Source organism: Lissotriton vulgaris, chromosome 1_1 (assembly GCF_964263255.1).
Source record: "Lissotriton vulgaris chromosome 1_1, aLisVul1.2, whole genome shotgun sequence".
Lineage (NCBI taxonomy): Eukaryota > Metazoa > Chordata > Amphibia > Caudata > Salamandridae > Lissotriton > Lissotriton vulgaris.
In genome coordinates this window covers 1,344,939,319-1,344,963,945 of record NC_141685.1, presented here as the reverse complement: position 1 = coordinate 1,344,963,945, position 24,627 = coordinate 1,344,939,319, and the positions used below count along the sequence as shown (strand labels likewise).

Here is a 24,627-nt window from a genome sequence, read left to right as displayed (position 1 = left end):
AGTAACACGACGTTGGTGCACAAATGGCCCAGGGCCAGGGGTTGAATTAACAAGTCTGCGCTAATCACACTTAGGCCAGGCCTGGGAACCTCACTCAGGCTTCTCTGCACGTCGAGCGGCGCGCGGTGGAAAAGGCTGGCATTGGCTGTCCTGTAGCAATCAGTACTGTTTCGGCCTGGTTGATTTATATGTACGAGAGAAAGTGTCTTACAAGTGCTAACAAGATATACGTAAGGTTGTGCAATATGTTCTGCGTGACTGAAAAAGAAATAGGTGTGAAAAGTAACAGTCTGTACGGCACTACGTAGCAATTTCACAGCAAGAGCTAGTTAAAATTTTCTGTATGCAATGCATGACGTTTTAAGTATGACAGTTTACGGTGCAGTGACCATGATTAATTATAAAACCTAAGATCTTTAAACGAAGGGTTTCTTGTCAATGAAAGTTTCCACCTGCCAATGTACATAATCCTGTACTACGGTTTGCACCTCGAAATCAAAGTGTAAGCAGAACGAGCAAGTTTAGCTTTACTGCTGCCGACGAAGCCCTAGTAAGGAGGAAGTGTTTGTTTCCAATGACTACATTTCCCAGAATGCCTGGCTTTGAAAACAACAGCACACAGAGTTCCAAATACCTCTCCCCATCTTTAGGTCCGCGAAAGTGCTGAAAACTAGTAGCACCTGTGACTTAGTGGACTGCTCTCATGACCACCCAATGGCCGTGCAGCTGCTAGGAACTTAATCGTTGAATCCCTTGTGAAACCAATAGTTGTGCCAAATTTTAACGGATAAGGGACACCATTGAATGGCAGACCTAATGGCTTTGCCAGTGCTTGATTTTGTAATGGGCTTATGTTGTAAGGTGCTATATTTTGATGTGGAGACAGAAAACACAACCACACCGGGCCTTCAAGCACAAAGACCACACTGCAACGCATGCAATATACTCTACGTATTTGGACCCCCGCGCAGACCCAGACATTGAGTTGTTTAAATGCATATATGAGTGGATTGATCGTTGTGTTTTTGAATACAAGGAACCCTCTGTAGGTTGTTCCGGCTCGCTCGCTCGCTGTGACGCATTAGGACAATAATTTTACGCCCTACCTCTTTCCAAATGTCACCAGCCGCCACTGATGTACAGTCTTGTATAAATATGTGATGAAATGGTCTCGACCTTCTCTTCTGTATTAAGAGCCATTTCATAAATGTAATTTTCGTGATTCATTCAGTCAACATTCTAAATGAACAAAATATGCATTATCTGAATGATACCACTGCTTGAAAACGTACAGTATTATACTCGTTTTTCGTGTATACACCATTTCAAATGCAAACTATGTATTTTGGGGTGGGCTGAAAAACACATGCATAGTTATATGTTTAGTATTGCTTAGTATTTAGTAATGATGGACATTATACGTGGAGTGGGTGTTGTGAATGTATCTAGGACCCTAATTAGATATTCCCAATTTATGCCCTTGTGTGGTTATAATAAATCATATCCTTATAAAGGCATAAGAATCATATCCATATTAAGTCATAGCCAATGCAGTCCAAATACGGCAAGGCTACTCCCATATAGACTCCTAGAAAGTACAATGCGTTCTTAAACAAACCAAGCCTCCAGCAGCCCGGGAATTTCCCCTGCTTCTGTTTTGGTTTGTCCTAGAACTCCTGAGAGTCCTGAAAGAACTGCCAGTTCTTAGTGACGTCTTATGTCCAACCTTACGTCAAACTCTGCACCCTCCAGGTATAAATATACCAGCATCTGCCTTAAGCAACACACGGTGGTTTGGAGCAGATCGGCTATCTTCTTGCCCAACGCCCTGCTGATGCGAGTGCCGAAGGAAGCCGACCCTCCCTGCTGAAGCACTGAGAAAGACGCTGTCTTTTCTCCTGCCGAGAAATCCAGCTCCAGTGTTTCCCTGATACCCTCGCGGGTTTCTGGGAGATCGAGTCCTGAGAGAGAGATGCAAGACCTCCTTCTTTGTATACCTAAGGTACGGAGCTGATTAGACCCATAGAGAATTCTTGATTCAGATTCTTTTTTTTTTTTTTTTCTTTTTTTTTTTCTTTTTGTGTCCTCATACATGCCACCAGTCAATTGATACTCTGATTTAGCGCTCTTCAAGCCACTGACACAACCTTCCGTTACGGCCCTTGTGGTTATGGATAGCCTTTGAAGATTGCCCAGAGGTAGGATTGTTACCCGTCCAACTTCCTCTCGTAATGGTTCTTGCTGCATAGGAAGGACAGGACCACAGAACCTCTGGCATAATCATTGGACTATTGGGATTATTTTTCGCTCCAGGTTTTTAGCATCGACCATAATTTAGCAGACTTTTCACCGCCGCATAAAATATCTAATTTACTCACCACCATGATGTTTTTGAGACAGTCTGCAAACGTCGGAGAGAGTGCCGACTTCCAAGCTTTACAAATCTCTCTTCTAGCAATCACTATTACATAAAAAATAAATTGTGATATGTGATTATTGACAGCATAATTCAGAGTTAGACCAAAGAATACCAATCTGGGGGTACATATAATTGAAGAAGATAATACCTCCTCCATAAATTTACACACTTGCCCCCAAAAGTTGCTTATATTTGGGCAGTCTAAAAACATATGAATATCATTTGCGTCTTGTAAATTACATCTGGGGCAAGAATACGAAGTTACTGACAGCTTGGAAAGCTTAGCTGGAGTCCAATAAACTCTATACATTGTGTATAAATGATTTCTTCTTAAATTGGACGGTTTGATTACTTTCTGAGATATCAAAAAGGAATCCGTCCACAACTTCTCCAAATTCTCCAAGTTATCGGTAATCGGGACCGGACTAAGATCCCATAGCCTAGTAATTTCCAACTCGGGATTATCTTTGTAATCTAATAAAATTTTGTAGCATTTGGCGGTCTCTCCCTTCTTACCACTACAGCTGCTAATGAATCTCAAAAACAGATTTTCATCATCAGTACCCCAATATTGGGTTCCCCACCAGGCGGAAAGTTGATAAAATTTAAATCTCGTAAGAGTGCCGCCAGTTATGCCTACCAAAAAGTCCCAATTTAGACCTCTTGATTCATCGCTTAAATCGCCCCATCTGAAAAGACCAGTTATCCTCAAGGGGAGGGCCAATCGATCAGTTAAACATTCAGGGGTACCGGGGGAATCCCAAATCGGGGCATATGAATGGTAGTAAGGAATATGAAGTAACTTGCAGCACTGTGTCCAGTAATATAGAGCAGCTTTCAAAAGCTTCAGTCTAACTTTTTTGAAAAACTTTTTATCCCCAAATTTAAACAAAAAAAAATCTGCATCATATGGTAGATCTTGCAGCATTGCCTGAAACAACAAACTGTTGGAAGTTGAGTCCAATTTATTGGCTAATAACCTAAAATTTTTAATTTGAAAGGCGTAACAATAAAATAATAAGTCTGGAAGAGATAGTCCTCCTACTTTCAATCCTCTCCTCAACTTCTTCCAGGCTATCCTTGGAGTCTTAGTAGCCCAAATAAAAGATCCTATCCTGCTTTGTAAATTCATAATATCTTTTTTATTAAATATTAAAGGAATAGAATTAAACAAAAACGTCACCTTTGGTAAAATAATCATTTTAACCAAATTAACTCTACCGTAAATATTGAAAGGGAGTACATTCCACCTAGACAAAAGTCTTTTAATCTCTTTTATTACCTCTTCCCAACTAGTATTAGGAATTTCCTCCAATTTCTGGTTTAAGTAAACACCTAAATATCTCATCTTTGGTTTAGCTTCTGGAATAGGAACTGGGATATTCCAGCACATGACCTCGGTTTTATCCCGATTGATAGAATAACCGGAAACAGTACCAAAGTCCTCTGCTAGACTAAATAGTCTTGGGATTGCTACTAGTGGATTGGAAGTATACAGGAGAAGATCATCTGCATATAGTGCGGTCCTTATAGATAATTCTCCAATACTAAAAGAGGAAATTATGGGATCTTGCCTTAAAACACAAACAAAAGGCTCAATGTATATGTCAAACAATAATGGAGACAGGGGACATCCCTGTCTTGTCCCTCTGCAGATATTCAACCACTCTGACAGACCCCCATTCACCAAAATCTTAGCTCTCGGGCCCCTATATAAGGTTTCAATGCCTTTAATGTAAATCTCAGGAAAGCCAAATTTCTTCATCACTCTCCATAGATAAGGCCAGTTCACTTGGTCGAAAGCTTTGGCAGCGTCTATTGCCACAATCGCAAGTGGCTTTTCCTTCTGGATTGCATAATCAATCGCGCCAATCACTTGAAATGTAAGTTCGTTCAGTTGTCGACCAGGAATGAATCCTCGCTGATCAGGATGGATAATAGTCTTTATAACCTTAGCCAACCTGCTTGCTAGTATGCCCGAGTAAATCTTTAGGTCAGAGTTCAAAAGTGAAATGGGTCGATACGACCCTATTATTTCCGGGTCTTTATTCGGTTTTGCAATTAAAGAGATTGTAGCATCTGACCAGGAGGGCGGGATTTGATTTCCCTGGATAAAAATATTGTTAAATAGTGCCTGTAGTGGGCCCAAGATTTCATCTATGTTGTCCTTATATATCTCTATTGGACGACCGTCTGGGCCTGCTGCTTTGTTCCTTGCCATCTTTTTCACTTGCGATCTAATTTCCCCTTCCGTTATTTCCTTTACCAAAAAGGCTATGTCTTCATTACATAATTGTGGTAAGTATCCCAAAATCGCCAATTTTTCTAACTCATCCGTTGAGTTATTGATATTTTCTGAATAGAGTTCTTCGTAAAAGGATCTAGCTTCCTCCCTGATCTCACCATCTTCAGCCAAGACAAGGCCCGTTCCTCTTTGTTTTAACGTTTTGATGTTGTTCCTGGTCCTCTCCGACCTGGCTTTCCAAGCTAGCAATGACCCACATTTTTCCCCATATTCAAAATTTCTTAGTTTACTTATTTCCCATTTATCTCTAATTATTTTTTCATTTCTTAGCCTGAACTTTGTTTGTAGCTCCGAAAGTTCTTTTTCCAATCTTGATATGCCAAATTGATCGTTAGAAATGGCGGAAAGAAGTTGCTGTTCTTTTAATTTAATCGCTCTAAGATCCTTGATATCCATTTCTTTTTTTAACTTTCTAGTCAGAGCCATTTGGGAACCATATATACCTCTTAATACAGATTTAAATGCGTCCCATATTATATTGTCTGGGGCAGTATTATGGTTAAACAGAAAGAACTCTAGTATATTCTCCTTGACTTGATTCAGATTCTTGGCAAAACACTGTAACTCATCTACTCCTTCCCACATACTAGGCTTAGGTTAGGTACACTGGGGTAGGCGTATCTTAGAAACACCAGTTGAGTACGTTTAGTCATTATTTTATCATTGTATGTATTTTATCCATTTTAAGTTATATGGCTTAGAAACCATATAAATGCTTTTACAGTATTATTTCATAATACTCCTTTTACTGTACGCACTTTACTATATGACAAGTATTGCAATTGTGGCAATTTATTTCTCTTGCATGAGAAAGAAGACTGCTCAATAAATAACCCTTTTATTGAAAACGCCCGTCTCTCTATTTCTCTGCATTTCTGGTGAAACGAAGCATGCACGATTGACTGAGTAAAATAGCTATCTATTGTTTCCGCGACTCTAGAGATATATTCCTTATTGCAGGGGGAACAAAGTTGTCATGTGATATGGTTGTCAGAAGCTAATCCCTTCTTGTCTATTCAGGAAAGCTAAACGCCTTCTTGTTTACTCAAGAAAGTTTTTAGTGACCTCTGAGCTAGCTGGCACACACAATTAAGTCTAACATATTCAATAGAGACCTAGTCGACCTCAGTCCTTCGTCTAAGCTATTGTTTGTTATTCCAATGCGCAGAGCCTATTGGGAATATAGGAACTACACTTCAACACTTTTTCTTTATCCGCCAGCGGTAGCCCCGCTGGGCCATCCCGGCAGTCGGCCAGGGCAAACACATTATATACTCTAGAGTATTATGCCTGGTGGCACGTCTGGGCATGAAACCCGCCTGGTCACAATTGACCAGGGAGGGTGTAACCCTAAGCAAGTGGTTGGCTAGAGGTTTAGCTAGGATCTTGACTTCCGTGTTTATTAAAGAAAGTGGGCGAAAGGAGGAGCAGTGGTCAGGGGGATTCCCCGGCTTGGGGAGCACCACAATCTCCATCGGTAGAAGTAGGATTCTGCCAGCCGCCTCCTTGAGGGCTGCTATTAGCGGGTCTCCTAGCTTGTTCATTAACAATTTGATTCACTCATGAACCAAATGGGGTCTGGCATCTTACCAGACTGCCCATCACCTAGGGCAGCTGTTAGTTCTTCAGGAGTAAATTCTTCATCCAGTGTTGCCCTATCAGCCAGCGATAAGGTCTTGAGGGACAAGTCTGTCACAAACTGAATGATCTGTGTGTCTGGCAGGTGGGCGTGCGGAGTGTATAGGTCTTCATAGAAATGGTAGAATTGATGCGCCATAGCATCATCCCGGAGACCCTGGACCCTGCAGAATCCAACAAATAGAGGATCAGGGAGTGGAATTATAGGCGGCATTCAACATTTCTGAGATAGGCATTCAGTGCCTGGCTCACATACTGTTGTTCCAACTCTGCGATTGTGGCTTGTGTGAGACGCTTCTAAGCTACGATTCTTCTATTCTAGACTACAACACGACTTTTGAACTCTTAGGCAGAGCTGCAGTGGGCCTGCATCTATCTAGGACTTGGCAGCTTCTCTGAGTGTCTGCTTCAGAGTAATTGGGTTGGAGACTTATATGGTTAGGGAGGTATCCAGAAGCTGTACCATGTGCTGCTGATTCCACAGCTCCGGGGCTCAATATGCAGTTGTATGTGCCAACCCATTAATCTTTAAAAACTCCAGGAGTTTGTGGTCTGTGTAACCTATTTAAGATGCTAATCACTTATTCCCAGACTACATACCCTACTCGTATCTGCTGTCCTTGCTAGTTCCTCAAATCCCATCCTTCAGACCCAAATCTCAGTGAGTTTGTTTCAGTACTGTTAAGACTAACAAATGCAATTTCATCTACCTTTTGGAGATGTCCTAAGAGTTCTGGTGATGGGGCTATGGGAGAGGGAGCACTTGACTGGAAATAACGTTGTTGTTCCACCATACAAGGGGGAAGTCTTCTGAAGGGTGCTGATCATCCTTGCAAAGTATGTCTCATGTGCCCTAAACAAGTTCTATTACTGTCTTGTTTTTCCTATTGTTATATTTAACTACACCAAACTTGATCACCCTCAGCTGATTACTTCACACCATTTTTGGAGCTTCGGGTATTGGTTGGAACATTATCCACCTCTTCTAGCTTCCTGTAAAATATTTACGTTATGCCCTTCATTGGACTTTTTTCAGCTGTTAAGCTGATTTAGCTTTTCTTCTACCTATATTTGTCTACACTGTAAACATCTAGCACATTCTAGCGCAGTCTTCAAAACCCCCTAACTTTTCTTTTCACTTCTAACCCATAATCCTAATGTCTGAACACCCTTCCAAACACTCTTTACAGCTCCCAAAGACATATGCAGTACCTTAACAGGTAAAGATGACCTGCATAGTTGGTGCATCTGCAACATGCTCAATAAATTCCCCTGTCCACTGGTAATGTTTGCTGCTATAAACTAATGTATGATGATACAACACGTACCATCACAACGCGATATGTTACATCGCGGTTTTAAAAACGCAAGTCGTTACATCGACTTGCGCTGGAGGGCGCTGGACTTAGGAATAGTGTGAATTACTATTCCAACTCCATTCTACGTACAGTAGGGAAGGTGTTGGAACAGTACTTCACACTATTCCTTAGTCTAGGCGCCCTCCAGTGCACGTTGATGTAACGATTTGCGTTGTTAAAACCACAATGTAACCATACCGCGTTGTAATGGTTACGTGGTAAAGGATGTTTCTCGCTATAAACTTAGCAAACCCATGGCATTTGATTCCCAAGTTGATTCCCAAGTTTGCCTTAACATGCCTTGTACAAGTCTAATATACTGGGAATGGGCATCCCTACTTTGCTCCTGTAAGGAACATCCTTTCCTGTATGCACTCATATTTTGTAGTGGGATTCCTTGTTTCGGCTGTCAAACTGTCATAAGCAGGCGTTTCTGCACACCAAGAGCTGATGTGCGTTACCCGCCAGTATATCCTAAAAACTGTCCTATAGCGGAACCATCAGGTAATATAGTGCCAGATCTCACATTACCTTATTAGCAGTCTCCTCTCCACATTGCATGGAGTAATCCTAAGGCAAATGGCTTCATAACATACTCAAGGTTACAATGGCAGATAAGTGTGTGATTGCAAAGCGTGCTTGACTCAATGTTTGCTGATATCACAGTTATGGGTTGCTTGTGTTCTGGTTCAGGGAGGACCTGGACTGGCAGTTATGTCTAGACTGTTCCCATTGGATCAGGGTTAAGACTGATTTGCATATGGCTGGGTCTAAACTGAGGTGGAATAGTGGGAGAAAAACAATGCATTTGGATGTGGTCCGAGCTTTGCCAGTGACAGAGACTAATTCAGGTATTCCAGCCATCACTTTTTAATTCATTAATTATTTTTATTAATAGTTGTTCAGTTATACAGCAGTGAGACAGAGAAAGTTTTGATTCGTACGGAGCCATAGTTGATAATGTGATAATCTATTGTGTCTCGAGCTTGATAGAGCAGCTCACAATCTGTCATCATCGCATTCCCAAACCGATTCTACCCACCCACCCTATTGAATTCTCTTGTGAGGGAGATGCCTATCTCTCCTCTGTGTATTCCACTTCCCCATTTTTTATTCCATTTTCCAGGACACCCTCTGTTTTTGTATATGTCATTTCTCAGCGATAATACATTTATCCATATTTTTTGCTATCTTTCCAGTGTAGGTATTTCTCCTGAACACCACTTCTGTGCTATGTTTCGTTTGGCAAAAGTCATTCCTAGTGTAGGCCAGGTTTGCTCCACAGTGGTTATGTCAGTGACCTCCCATTTGTTAAGCAAACACAGTTTGGGTGTGGGGTGGATCTCCCTTTCACCCACTACTGTACTCCCTAAGAAATGCCAAAGTTACCATCTTTAACTACGCGGACGATCTACAACTCATCTTCCCTTTGAACACCAAGGACTCTGTGGAAGAATTTTATAACACCATGACACACATTCAGGGATGGATGAGTCGTAACCATCTGAAACTTAACCCAGGCAAGACTGAACTGGTCTTGCCTGGGCAAAGTGAACTAAGTTGGAGCCCATGCTTTTGGCCTTCTAGAATGGGGGCTCCACCTACGAGATCGTCCTCAGTCAAAAGCTTGGGAGTAATAATTAGCAAGGACCTTTCTTTGAAAAGACAAGTAGGTACTGTAGTGTCGTCCAGTTTCTTTCAACTTAAAAAAATAAGGAAAATAGCTTGCTTTCTTACGCAGGCCGCTCTCACCCAGGTCCTAATTGACCTTGTCTTATCCCGATTGGATTTTTCTAACAGTCTCTATTTGGGGCTCCAAGCGGGAGAGTTAAAACGACTTCAGTTGGCCCAGAATCAAGCCGCCAGGCTTATTCTGGGACTCACAAAATGGCAATCTATTAGACCTGGTTTGAAACAACTACACTGGCTACCTGTTGCGCAGCGAATTGCATTTAAAACCGGGTGTATTATTTTTAAAACCTTACAAAACTCAGGCCCGAAGTTTATAAAAGATCTGATCTCCAGATATAATCCTTCTTTAAATCTCCGCTCTGCTCAAAAATCTTTACTGATTGTTCCATCTTACAAAAGGAAGCGCCTTGGTGGCAGCTGTTTCGACCATCTTTCAGCAACCTTTTGGAACTCGCTTCCCTTACAATTGAAATTGAGTTGAGACCTTCTTAGCTTCAGACATTCTCTTAAAACCTGGCTGTTCTTGCAAGCCTACTGCTGAGCTGTATTTTACTTTTAACTGTTGTGTTGTGTTCCCTTCCTATAGCGCCATGAAGCCCCCGGGCATACGAGCGCTTAATAAATACATATTAACATAACAGCTTGCTACTTGGAAGTTATAGCCACCCAGAATGGTTTATTAACTGGGCATTTGCAGAGGGTAGAATAAAATGTGCTTTCTTTCACACAGAGCCTGAAACATCTCAAGGCCTCCCTCCTCCCCATTTTAGTCAGTGTGCCACCAGAGAGATAGGTTCTGTGTAGAATTTTAAGCTGGATTAGTTTGAGTTTCAATGGAATAGTTGCCTCTCGCGGTGAGGCCATTGCTTCCTGCCAGTCATCTTCTTCTAGGTTACCTATGCCACATTGGCAGCGCTCACACAGTGACTGGAATGGGTCCGGTAGATTATTACTTAATTTTGGGTAGGCCATTGAGATTGCCTTACAATACAAAAGCTCTGTTAGGAGTCTATCTTCCAGTGTGGACATTTCCGGTGTATCCTCACCCCGAGGAGTGAGCGTTGTCAAGGCATGATATATTTGTAGGTACTTGAATGTTTCCTGGTTCGTCAATTATATTCTTGTTGCAACTCTGCAAATGGAATTGTCTTCCCTCCCTTCCAGACATCTCCTACCGTTGAGATGCCGATAACGTCCCACTTGTCAAACCCAGGGTGACTACTTAGTTTGACTAACTGTTCTGTTAGGCATAGGGGCATTGCTTGCTTCACTTTCTTGTGCCAGCCTTATTTTGTTGTTGTCTGGTACCATATGGCTATTGTTTGTCTCATTGGGCCCTGTAACTTTTGGTGATTAGGGTTAGAGTATAATGCGGTCTTGTACCCACCAGGGCCCATGACAAGTCTATCCATCTGATATGCAGGATCGTCATGAGAATGGTAAATCCATTGGTTGACGATCACCAATTTAGTTGCCCAGTAATATAATCTGATGTTGGGGAGAATGATTTCACCATCGTACCAGCTTCTTATTAATATATGCGTGGCTATATGCGGGGTTTCCATCCCATGACAACATTCTCACTCGCTCTCTAGGTTGATGACGTAGGCCTCAGGGACTTAAATGGGGTGTTTTGCAGTGCATATAAGAAAAGTGGCAGTGCCAGCATTTTAAACAGCGCTGCGCGATCCAGTAGGGACCGAGGCAATGATCTCCAATGTCGCACATCTTTTTATAGGCGAATCAGTGGAGGCAGTAGGTTGTTTGTAAAGAAGGGGGTTGGATCTGGTGTGACAAAGATCCCCAAGTATCGAAATCACTGCTGTTGCCCCGCAATCATATGGTAGTGTTGGTGGTGGTCCATACAGAGCTTATGTAATTGATTTGGACCAGTTGATGGTAAAGCTAGAGTTTTTGCAGAAATTAGTAAATATGTGCAGGATTCTGTTAATGGATATACCCAGTGATGCTTCATACAATAATATGTCATGTGCATATAGTGAAATTTTATCTTCGTAACCTTCCCCTCATTTTAGCCCTCTGAGCATTGGGTCGCGAGGGGCTCTAACATTAATTCAAAAATGAATGGTGAGAGAGGGCAGTCCCAACGCATTCCCCTTCCTAATCCGAACTCCTGCGAGGAATGGCAATTCACTATCACTGTGCCATCGGTTCGGCATATAGCAGCTTTATCCAATTCAGGAAATGATGGCCAAATCCCATTCGTTCCAGAACTGCAAAGAGATGAGGCCATTCTATTGTATCGAATGCCATTCGTGCATCTAGAGATAGTATCACTGCCTCTTCTCTGATTGTATCCCTTCTCCCCATCACACTGTGAAGGCGTCGTAGGTTTAAGGCAGTACCTCGTCGAGGCATGAAGCCGGATTGGTCCGGGTCCAGATGTACTATTTTTGTGATGATTGGCATCATGCGTGCTCCCAAGAAGCCTTGCCAAGATTTTGGACTCTGCATTGAGCAACAACATGGGCCGATATGAGCTGCAGCTCCTCGACGGTTTACCTTGCGTATGGATTACAACTATGGAGGTTAGTCTTTGGTCAGGAGCATCACTTTGTGTTTGTTGACAGAAGTTCTGATGATCATAGTTCGTAGCACTTTAATTCTGCTTTGCTCATCTTATCACAAGTTCTTCTATGGTTACAAAAGCACAGCAATGTTAGGCATTTCTATGACCCACAAATTCTTCTGGATATAGTTTGTGGCATAGAAATTTGGATTGCTATTTGTTTCAGAACATTTGTTTCTTTGGGAAATGTATTTAGATGATGACTGGGGACACTAGGAAAGCGGTGACCATGCATATTCAGAGGTGTAGAACTTTAAAAAAATACCTTCTTGTCCAAAGGACGGAATGCTTCAGAAACTTTCTTGTCCAGTAAAAAAAAGAAAAAAATCTAATTTTCCCTTTTGTTGCCATGCATTGAGTGAGATGACAAATTATGTCAGCATTCTCGCTATATATGAGTTCTGATAATAGTCCCTCGGATAATGCCAACATTCATATTATATCAGGATTTGGATTCTATTAAGGGTCTGATTTAGCTACCTTTCGGCAAATCTACAGTGGATGCAAGTAGATGGAGAGTGGTAGTTCTAGGTTTGGAATGCCCTGTGAGTCTTGGAAGACCCATAAACTTGCATGTGTAGGGGTATTCACCAGCTCTTCTCCAATATCACTCCACACTGGAAAATGTTGGAAATTTACTCCAGACAATAACAAGAGTAAAACATTTTCCTGGGTAGGCGGAAAAAAAGGGAGGGATAAAGAAAATGAATTTGAAATTTCTGAGATTTTATTATGAGGAAATATATGTGAATATCAAATTCACAGATGCTATTTTCCAGACCTACTGATCCAAACTCTTGTGAACTCTGTTTGAAAGTTAACAAATGTGTACCAATGCAAAGACATATACTTGCGGGTCCACTTTTGGCCCCCTAATTTTTTTCTGATGGTCCTAAAACTCTGCTTATAATTATTTTCGAATACTGTTTTGTGTTATTTAACCTTTTAAAACTCATGACATGAATCGAGCATGTGTCACTAAATGCTGTTCAAATACCTGGTTTCCAAAGTTGCACTTTTTTTTGTTCATTTCATTTTGAGAACGAACAATTACCAGTAATGCTTCCAAGCTTCTGCATGTTTTTGCATATCACCAGAGAGCATTCTGTGGGCGTTATGAGTAGCCTCAAATTGTTAAAAGGTTTTGCAGCATACACATATTTTCATACTGGACCCGCCATCTGAAATGCAATCTAAGCTCACTGCATTTCCTTGAAGCAGTCGCCCGCTTGCTTTTCTTGACCCCAAACAGAATGTTCTTGGCATTGAGCAATGGGAATTGCACACCCCTGTGTATTATCCAAGTACAAAAATCATAATTAATAGGGGCTCTTCTGGCGATATGTGGATATTGGCAGTTATGGTAATTTGATAGTATTTTTGGCGGGTGATTCTGTGTTGTGATCCGCATGGACACTGACACTTATATTTATGGGTATCCACACTAAACCGTTACCTTTTAATAAAAACCAATTGATAATTGAAAGCGGTCGACCGGAACAATGGTTTTAATTCTTTTCAACTTTTCCCCCACCTTCCCTTTTTCTAGCACATAGTGCAGTGTCATGGAAGTACTCTGCTGCCACAGTTCTTGGGAATGTACCGTCTCACTGTGGAAAATGAGGAACATTACATGCTCATAATGCGGAACATGTTCAGCCACAGGCTTATCGTGCACAAAAAATATGATCTGAAGGTATGTCTCTGAAAACCTATGATGCCTTACCCATTGTGTTGTGTTTCCTTGTGCAGGTTCCAAGAATGCCAAGCAATACTCTTATCCGTGATTAACTTTTGTTTGTTGTCGAGCGGACATCCGTTACTGTCAAACCTATTCTTTTAGGTATTGCCTGTAGTTGACATACAGTAATATTGCAACCCTCAATTGATATCCAGTAATGATGTCAAATATAGTCGGAGGCTGATGTAGTGAAAGACGTAGTCCAAGATTACCTGATAGACCACTGAAAAACAGTGAAATTCGGTTGTTATGGATATCTGCAGTCAATAACTTGTACAACAGCCATCAAACCATAACTCGCACACCAAAAGCAATGCTTATGACCTCAAGCCTTGATGTAACAGATGCAAGATTGACAATTTTAAATGAGTTTGATTGCGTATTACATTATTTAAATTAAGGGGACGACTATAGTAATAGAATTATTTGTTGTTTGAGAATGCTGTTTAATGACTTACTTTTAGGTGATGTTCATTGATCGTGGGTATGGATATTGTGTGGTCATAAGCATTGTAGGTGGGGTGGTTACAGTTTGCATGGCTAGTTGTGGATTGTGATGCTAACCATAGCTGGTAAACTTTAGTGATTTTTTTTGTTTTTACACTATTACCCTAACTGTACATTAACTCTATTGTAGGTGAATTTAATTGTTTTTTTTAAAGAATATATCAAGTATTTAAAACAAATCCTAATGGAAACTTAAGTTTCACAGTTTTTTTTTCATTGAATTTCTAATGATGTACTACATCCATCTTCTAAAAAGCATTTCGTTACCTGCTGCAAAGCAATGTGGCCTACCCAGTGTAGGTGGCCTTACAGGGCCAGGATGCTAACTGAGTTGAGCTCTTGTTATAGAAATTTTGGGGGTCTCAAAGGAAATTCTTTTTCAGTATTTTGGGGTTGTTTTGTATTTTTTTTGTTTTTTTACAGGTTTGTTTTTCTTGAAACTTCAGAAGCCACTTATAATCATTTCACCCATCGATGGAGTTTTCTACTTCATAAAATAAGCAGCAACTATGCTTTGGTGGTGGTTGTTCTGTGGTGCCTTCTGTATAATCTTGGGGGTATTTCTGATTCCTGGCTTGCTGGTGTTTGTTTTTTAATTTTTGGTTTTCCAGGAACATGATGGACTCCTTCTAATCCTTCAATCATGAAACAACATTTCAAATCAATGACATAGAGTTCCTTCTGCCTCATGCTTGGCTTCTGGTCACATAGTTTAAAGGTGACCCTCTCCATGTGAATGAGTAAAGAACTCGGACACAGTTGAATCCTTGGTCTGCTTGTCCACTTCCTTACCCTTCTCATTGCAAACCAATTTTCTCTCTGGAGAAGCAGAAGATGATCTATGAATATCCTGTTGAGATTTCTCAACTGTGTTTCAGAGCTGCAATATAGTAGGGACTCCATTATTCGACTTCATAGGTGTCCTGCACTTCAACAACAATTTAGTCTGGCGCCGAAATTTGTTGATAGGTTGCAGATTTGAATTGAAGTCTACTGATCCAGCATATCCTTAATGATGCATACCGTTCTCAAACTCAAAGCAGAGATGGTGAACTTTAGCAGAGGGCCATGAGTTCCACAGTGGTCGAACACTATACAGAGTTCACAAACTATCACCGGGAACCCAATACTGGTTCAAAACCGGATTCTCAGCATTTAGGACACAGCCGGCCTGTGTCTGTCGGGGTTAATGGATCTCTTCAATGAGTTTGCAGACCCCATGCCACAAGCTTATTTTTTTTTAAGCTTTGAGGGTCAATAACACATCAAAGACAGAATCTATGGGCTGAGCTACTGCCACCTTCACCTTGTTGTGGTGGGCTCGTGACTTTTACTAGAGAAGTTCTTGTAGATTCATTACTGTTTGTGGCGCTCTGCGAACATGGGACTCAAGTGGCAGGACATAAAAAGCGCCCCTCTGAAAACACAATTGTTCCGACCCTCCACATCTTCTTCTATCTGGGACTCTGCCACGATCAAATATGGCGGGCCATCACATTTATCTGCACAGACACAGCTATTGAGGACTGAGCTTGGAGCAGAATTCTCCACCAGACCGATTGGGGTCGGGGAGAATAAACCATTGGCATCCTATTTTGAAAGGGTGCAGCCTTCTAGATTAAACCACACAGTCTCACATGGGGACTATGAAGATTGCAATAATGAAGTAAGTCATACTTTATCTTTGAATGCCAGATTAACTTCTGGAGGGTTGGGGGAATAGAAGTGTAGTATCTGACTCTAAGGGTTGACCCTCAAAGTGACACATTTAGCACTGGTTAGCGATGGTCATGTTCTCTCCTAATACTATTATGGCAGCTCCCGCTTTCAGCACCTGAGGAATTATATAATCCCAAATGAATGCCCTCAATATTAGTACCACTCTAGCCACCATAGGATCTTCTTTAGCATCCCAGCCCAGGCCAGATAATGATATATGCCCTCTATTGGTAGGGCATGCTTTCAAAAATGCTAATGGTGAGCAGTAGAGAAGCCCACCATCTCTTCAGGATAATGCTTCACCCCTTGGCAGTGAACCAATTAAGGATGCTTCACTGGATCTTACAACTCTGCCAGTAGCTTCTGATGGATACATCTGCCAGTGGATACCTCACCTTGTGAATATCCCCTGCGTCAGCAACATTCGGAAATTCTTTTGTAGCTCTACACGCCCATGTGGACGACGTCACAGAAGCATGGCATCGCGCGGCTACGCTGACGTCTCCGACTCCATAAAGATCCTACGTCAGTGTGATGACATCAGTTCCCTTTTTTCCGCGTCGTCGGCGCTAACTGTTTCTTTAGGGATCCTCGGTAGCTCTATTGTTACTGTGTTGCTGTCGAGAGTTTTCAGTGTTTCTTGTAACTCTCAAGATGTCGTCGAAGAAGACCGGTTTCAAGCCCTGTAGAGAGTGCGGTAAAATGATGTCGATCACGGATCCGCATGAAGATTGCGTGTGGTGCTTATCATCTGACCACGACGTCCAGGGTTGTCCAAGTTGCAGAAAAATGAACCCGAAGGCTTTGCGAGAGAGAGAGGCTAAACTTCTGGTTGCGAAGTTAAAAGGCAAAAAGGAGAAGAAAAGATCGAAGTCTCGCTCCAGGCGTTCGAGGTCTCGTTCGAGGTCGGCTTTGAGGTGTTCTTCTGGGCATGCTTCTGGGTCAAAAAAGAAGCATAAGAAGAAGAAACATCGGTCTCCGCGTCATTCGGAGAAGGAGTGGGACCCTAAGTCGCCAAGTCGTTGACATTGGAAGGATTATGTTTCTCCTTCACCTGCTGCACTGGATCTGGAAGGTGAGCAATCGCCTGTTGGTTCACCGGAGCAGTGACCAGCTCGGGTTTCGAATCAGTCTCTGACATCGATTCATTCTCCAGCTCGAGAGGAGGAAGAGGTTCCCTCCCCTGAGGTTTCGTCGACTCCTGTCACTCATGCCGAAGAACAGGTTGAGCGGAATCCGGTGCCTCCTCAGGAGCAGTCGGTGGGTCCATACCCTCCATTTCCGGGCCCGGGACAAGACCCTTTGCATTATTTAAATGCAATGTATGGGGTGTTCTGTTCTCGAGAGCCATGAACCCCTCTGGAACACCTGTTGGTCCCATGGGTTTGATGGCTTATAATCTTGGAGTTCCACAAACGTATGCTCCGGCTCCGTTCATGCCGACTTCGGCTCCGGCTTGGCATCTCCCGGCGCCGCCGAGGTCTTCGACGCCGATACCTTCGTCGCCGGCGCTGGTTCCAGTTCGACCACCTCGTTCGCTACAGCCTGGTGCTTCGGCGCAGAGTTCGACGCCGGCAGCTACTCCGATCCCGAAGGAGAGGTCGAGAAGGGAGGCTCAACAGCTTCAGGAGGAACGGAGATACAGAGAGATGGAAGAAGGCGAGTTGCAGGAATCTGAGGATTTCTTTGATGATCTGAGGGAAGCTAGTGGCTTGGAACTTCCTTTTTTTATTTTTTATTTAAAGACCTTTATTCTTATGAATCACAGCTTGCGTTGCACCACTTATATGTACACATATTCAGATGTAACAGTACAGTTGGATCGCAGAGCTCAGCAATGTTGAACACAGCCATTTAGCCGACATCCCGGGGGCCCGGCGGCGACCTAGGTAGCAATCCATCAAAGCCAACATTGTGTAGATGCAACCCATCAGCAGAGTGTAGTGGACCATGGGCGCTTGCAAGCATCTGAAGTTTTGTGTATGTCTAAGGTCTAGGAGAACCAAGAGAGACCAGAAACAAACTAACTAACCCAACTACCCCCCCACCCTTCCCCGTGTGCCCGCAATGGTATCCCTGGTAGCAAACTCCAAGCAGATGTGTCAGTGTGCCACTGTATACTCAATCTACTGTCAACACCCCAAAAGCCCCCCTCCCCGCTCCCAACTCCCCGGGCAGGACCCTTCTCATACTAACGCTAATCCCCGCCTCCCCTCCCCCGCAGGTTCCCCATGAGGACACTGTAACACCTAGTCCTCCGTGGAATCCCGGAGGTCTAGTGTCTCGGCACCATCCGGGCCCCCCTCCTCCCTCTGCTGCACGTAGACCTGGTACAGACCCCAAAAGTTTTTAGGCCGACTTCTAGGGGGGAGCAGTTCACTATAGAGTTCTGATTGAGTGCAGAAGTTGAGTAGCTCCCCCGTCCATCTTTTCCTGGTGGGGAGAGGTCCCCTCATCCAGCACTGGGCAACCACCCTCCTGGCTGTCAGTAAGGCCATATCGACTAGTCTACGCTGGGACGCAGGGAGCGGCCTAGAGTATCCCAGCAGAGCTAGCTCTGGGCCAATAGTCAGCTCCGAGCCTAGGATCTCATTGATCTCCAAGGAGACCTCCGCCCAAAATTTCTGAATATCCGGACAATACCACGCCATGTGGATAAAGTCTGCGACCGGGGTGTGGCACCATTCACACTTCGCCGACAGTCGTAGCCCGTACCAGTGGAGTCGTTCCGGGGTATAGTATACCCGCTGGAGGAACTTAAAGTGCACCAGTCTGTGCCTTCCGTTGAGGGATAGTCTGCGCGTGCTGGAGCAGCAATACTTCCACATACCATCGTCTATTGGTGCTTGCAAATCACTCTGCCAAGCCTCTCTGGCCTTGGAGTGCTGGATTTGTTGGTGTGCAACACCCAGCTTGTATAAGTTGGAAATAAGTTTACTGGAAGATTTGTTTTTAATGACGTAGGTGAGCTCTGGGACCTCGGGGGGTTCCTCCATTGCAGGGCCCAGCACTTCTTTACATGCTGACCGGAGTCTATGGAACTGGAACCTCTGCAGTAGGGTAGTCCCTGATGGGGTAGGGGGGAGCTGATCCCATGTCTTCAGGATCCCTGCCGTAAACAGATCCTCCATTTTCAGGAGCCCCAGCGCACGTTAGGCCTCCGTAACTCCCTTTTCCCCGAGGTGGTCCAGCCACAACATCCAGTCAATCTGCATTTGCGGCGAATACAAATATTGGCAGCCATGCGCGCGAGTAAGCATATGCCATGCATGATTGGTAGACTTAAGGGAGTCCAATTGGCCAATGGTGCGATCCTCCGGAAGACAGACGGTGGCCGGGAGAGGAAGGGGCTCCGCAAACAGGCGCTCCAGGGTCACATGCGGTATGCGTGGGTCCCCATGGATCCAGGAATGCAAATGCGACGCCTGCGCGATGCGGTAGTATCTCTCCAGGTCAGGAGCCCCCAGTCCCCCCATTTCACATGGGAGCATTAGGGTCGACCATTGGACTCTGGGTTGTTTGCCCCCCCACGCCAATCTGATAAGCACTTGCGTGAGTTGTTTGAAGAAGGCCTTCGACAAGACCACCGGGATATTGGTAAAGAGGAATAGGAACCTCGGCAGCACTATCATTTTCATAATGGCTATTCTGCCCATGAGGGATAGGGGGAGTTTACACCATGCATCAACGTCCTCCACCAGTTTAGTGTATGCTACGCCATAGTTGTCCCTGACTAAGACTTCCGGGTCTGTGTGTAGTTGTATGCCTAGGTATCTGACTGAGTCTGAGGTCCATTTCAGGGGGTATTCCATGTCGAAGGGCTGCGTCACAGGCGTCAGTGGGAAGGCTATTGATTTGTCCCAGTTCACCTTCAGCCCGGAGAGAGCGCCAAAGCGGACAACCTCACGTAGTACAGCCGAAAGGTTCGACTCCGGATCGCGGACATAGAGAAGGGTATCATCAGCATACGTTGAGATGCCTATTTTGTATGTGGGGAAGCTGATACCTTCCAGGCTTTGATACTCCCTAATAGCGCAGGCTAGTGGCTCCGCAACAAGAGCATACAGCAGAGGCGAGAGAGGGCACCCCTGCCTAGTGCCCCTGCTGATGTTAAACGGGTCCGTCACCCTGTCCCCTATCTTCAGTCTCTCAGTTGGCTGGTAGTACAAGGCGCCCAGCATCTGCAGGAACGGTTCTCCCAGACCCAGTTTCCTGAGAACTCTGATCATGAAAGGCCACTCCACTGAGTCAAAGGCCTTTTCCATATCGAGGAAAACTGCTAAGGCAGTGTTTTCCTGACGCACGTGCTGCATTGTTCCTAGTACTGTGCGAATGTTATATGTCAGGTTTCGGTTGGGGACAAAGCCTGACTGCTCAGGGGCAACCAGGTCCGACACCAAGAGCGCCAAGCGGTTGGCCAGCACTTTGGCAAAGAGCTTTGCATCCACATTTAACAGGCTAAGCGGTCTGTATGAGCTACAGGACTCCGGGGGTTTCCCTGGCTTTAAAATAGCGACTAGTAAGGCCTCCCTCATAGTGAGGGGCATAGCGCCCTCCTCACAGATATCGTCGAAGAGGGTGATCAGGTGTGGAACCAGCTTGTCTTTAAATGACTTGTAAAAGCCCACTGTCAGACCATCAGAGCCCGGTGCACTACCGGATCTCATGCTCGCCAGCGCCTCCAGAATCTCGTCCTCCTGTATGGGGGACATCAGGAATTCTCTGTCCGAGTTCAGTAAAAATGGCATGGCAATGTGTTCGAGGTAGTCATCTATCTCATCCTCTACGCGCAGCGACCTGGACTTGTACAGCTCGGCATAGTAATTCCGAAAGGTTAGGAGGATCTCCTCCTCATCTGAGATTACTTCCCCCCCTCTGGTGTGTGAAGTTCGTCCACCACAAGAGGTCTTCCGGTACCACGCACCATCCTTGCCAGGAGTGCCCCAGGTCTATCTCTCTCCCCGTACGTTCGTGCCGTCGCGTATTTGCCCATGTGTAGTATCTCCCTGTCGGCTAGCTCATGGAATTCCGTCAGCAGTTGTTTAAGTTGGGCATCAGTAGTAGACCCTGAGTCACCCCGTTGCTGCCTCTCCAAGTCCGACAGTTGGGTTTCGAGAGTTGTCAGATCTCGTCTAATGGACCGTATCACACTCGAGTGTTTGGACATCGCCATGCCCCTTATGTAGGCCTTGAACGCATCCCAAACAGTCTGGAAGCTGTCCACCGTACCCAGGTTTGTTTCAAAGAAAGAATCGATGTCTTCCGCTAGTTTGGCCCGGAAAGCATCATCCAGCAGGGAGTAGGGGGGGAACCTCCAGGTAAAGGGTGGGATAGTCCTCTTAGGGGTGGCCAGATGCAGCAGTATGGGGGAGTGGTCCGAGAGAGTGCGGGGGAGCACTTCGCATCTCCGAATGCTATCTATCATGATCTGAGATATCAGCCAGTAATCAATTCTAGTATGAATATCGTGGAAGGCAGAGTAGTGTGTGAAGCCACCTTTCGTAGGGTGTTTACTTCTCCACACGTCCACAAGGTCTAATTTGATTAATTCCGCCTTCATGTGGGCAGCCGAAGCAACAAGCCTTCGAGCAGGGCCCGAGGATCTATCCAGGGTGGGGTCAAAAACAAAGTTGAAGTCACCTCCCCACAGTGCTCTAGAAGTATCGTGTGGTCTGCATAGTGCCGATAGTTTTGTGTAGAAGTCAGGGTTGTCATAATTTGGTCCATAGACATTAACCACTAAAAGATCAAGACCCCTACCCACACATCTAGCAATTACAAACCGACCCTCCGGATCAGTTACCAGTGGAAGTAGCTTCAGTTGAGAGTTGGGGCTGACCCAGGTAAGTACCCCCCCTGGAGTGTGTTGTGAACCCTGCAGCCACTATGTGTCCCGCGAGTCCCCGGGCCTGCAGCATCCTGCTATTGAGTGGGAGGTGTGTCTCCTGGAGGAGAGCTAGATCGACGTGGTGCCTGTGTAAATAGCTTAGGACCTTACGCAGTTTACGGTAGTCATTAAGGCCCCGTACATTCCATGTCAACATCTTTAATTCCAGCTGAGTATGTGCAGTGATTCCCCCATTAGCGCTAGTCATCCTGACAGCAAATACCATAGGTAGCAGATAGCAGTTCTGTCATTGCACGTTCTCGTGCTTGTCATTTCTACAGGTAACGCATTGCAAGGCAATAATGTCAATTCTCCACAAACTGAACAGTGAGTACATTCCCCATTGCAGTATCCTCCCCGTCTATGGTAGGCCTCCCCCAACCCGGCCTTCCAGTCCCCAACCCACCCACTGCCGACCACCCCCAACCAGGTCAGACTGAACCCCAAACCACCCCCCTTCATCCCAGAAATAACGGACTCAGAACAGTCCTTTAACTGGCTCACTGCAGAGCCTAACAGCCAAAAGCACCGGGGCAGAGGTTGCCAGTTTGAATCAGTTCCCCAACTGCACAACACCGCAAAGCTAGCGCGCCCCTTTGCCTAGCCCCAGCCAGTAGTTCAGCGCCTTAAGCAAGACCCAGAATAGCAGGGCAGATGGACCGGACCATCTCGCCCTCCAATGCCTGGGGACTCCCCTGGGACCTCCGCCACTCCAGCCACCCTCTCAATAAACATGATGATCTACACGGAGTGTCAACCCAGGGCATGGGTTCCTCATGTTCATACCCAACACAGAGAGAAAGCCTCAGTTTTTCACCCACCAGTGTGTCCGCTGGGCTTTTCCAGCATGTGGTCCAGTGGAGGCCACCAGTACGGGCGTCGCCCAGGGCCTTGGAACTGGGATGTCCCCGTCTGAACAGAGACTCGCCCGTGGGGCAAAGCGCTGCACGTTCAGTCTTGCTCGTCCATTTGGGAGGCCCCATTAGTGTCGTCGCTGCGGTTCCTCAGAGCGTCCCTTTGCTCTCTGGACCATTCCTTCAGGGATTTCTGGAGCTCCCTAGGGTCCGTAAAGAAGTGAGAATGTCCCTGCTTGTTGTTCCGGAGTTTTGCAGGGTACAGCATGGCATAGTCTAAGCCCAGATCACGCAATTGTTTTTTGTAAGGGGCGAATTGTCTCCTCTCCTCATGTACCTTGGCAGTGAAATCCGGGTAAAGGGAGACGTCCATGCCCTCGTACTGCAGCTTGCCTTTGTCCCTGGCCAATCGCAATGCTGTGTCTCTATCACGATAATTCAGGAGCTTCGCTATTATGGGGCGGGGGAGTGCACCCGGCTTCGGCTTAGGACCCAGGGTACGATGGGCCCTCTCAACAATGAACATGGGCGAAAAAGCCTCCTCTCCCAGCAGCACCTTCAAGAGTTTCTCAACAAAGAGCTCCATTTTACCGTTCTGGGTGGTCTCCGCAATTCCCGTGATACGGATGTTGGATCTCCGTGACCGCGCTTCCAAGTCTTCTGACTTATCTTGGATCACCTGCAGGAGTCTGCCAAACTGCTTTCTGTCTTTGTGCCATTCAGTCTGCGCCTCCTCCGTCTCCGTAAGCCGTCTTTCCGCCATGTCGAGACGTTCAGCATGCTTGTCAACGCGCTCCGACATGCGTTCCATACGGTATGACAGGGCATCTATTTTGGTTCCAATGGACGCTGTACTGTCCTGTATCCCCTTTTCCATGGAAACCAGCAGGTCGCGGAGTTCAGCGCCCGCCGATCCATCCAGGGCTGCCCCCCTTCGGGGACGTCTCTGTAGCTGGCGCCTCCGGCCCCTTGGTCCGTCGCTGTTCAAAGGAGAGTTTCGCTTGCGTTCTGTCGTTCTTCCCCATAGCTATTCTGCTTGTCATCAAAGATGACCACCGTGCCGTCGTCCGTACACAGGCGAGGTGTTCCGGGGGGCCCGCTGCGTGCCTTGGTATTCAAAGCACCCTCCGCGACCACGACCAGGCCGCCCGTGGGGACACCAGTCCATAATGGCGCCAAGTTCCAGTATCCTGTCGCACGTCTCACCAGACCAGAGACTATTAGCAGTCGGCACCGGCCCTGCTCCGCTGACCCTGCGTGACCAGTATTGCACCACTCAGCGATTCTTTTCCGAGCCTCGTATGTCAGAGGGCCGCCTAGGGTGTAGTTGGTCCAAGGCCAGGGGGGCCACTGCTTCCCGGGGCTACAGGGGCAAGCTGTCTCATTCAGGGCGTGCACTTAGTCACTGCTTCAATCGCCACAGTCCAAACCAACATGGTCTAACTTCGCCGCTGATTCGCACTCAGGCCCTGCCGCCGTCGCAGTGCGCGATTACCCCAGGGCGAGCTCCACTTCCAGTATGGCCGGGTCTCAAAATGGCGGCGACCGTGAAGGCCCTCGGCCCGCCACCAGTCACCACCGATGATCGCCTCCACGCTCACTCGGCTGATACTCTGACCAGTCAGTGGGGGGGGGGGGGTCCGCAGTTAGCACCGTTGCAGGCCAATACCCCTCCAAGTCTCTGCGCCCCCTCTGTGTACTCACTGCTGCGGCTCCAGGCGGCAGGAAGAATCTGGCAATGTCCCTGGGTCGTTCACGGGTGCCGCTGTGCTCCAGGCAGCGCTCCACCAGCCAGACACCCGTCCGGCGCAAAGAATCCCCCTTCCAGCAGTGACCCTGTGTGGTGCAAGCCAGGCCGAGTGCACGTCGCCCGGGGCGCACCTCAATCCCCTTCTCTGCAACGCTGCCGGGGGTACT

At 45.8% G+C, this 24,627-nt stretch overlaps 1 protein-coding gene across 1 annotated transcript in view; it reads left to right on the top strand.

Moving 5' to 3' along the window:
* PIP4K2C (phosphatidylinositol-5-phosphate 4-kinase type 2 gamma) overlaps window positions 1-24,627 on the top strand; it is a 456,643-nt gene that overhangs the window by 182,442 nt on the left and 249,574 nt on the right. Inside the window, exon 5 of the mRNA XM_086966576.1 lies at window positions 13,552-13,698. Coding sequence (XP_086822702.1) covers window positions 13,552-13,698 — 147 coding nt within the window. The remainder of the gene's footprint in view (window positions 1-13,551; window positions 13,699-24,627) is intronic.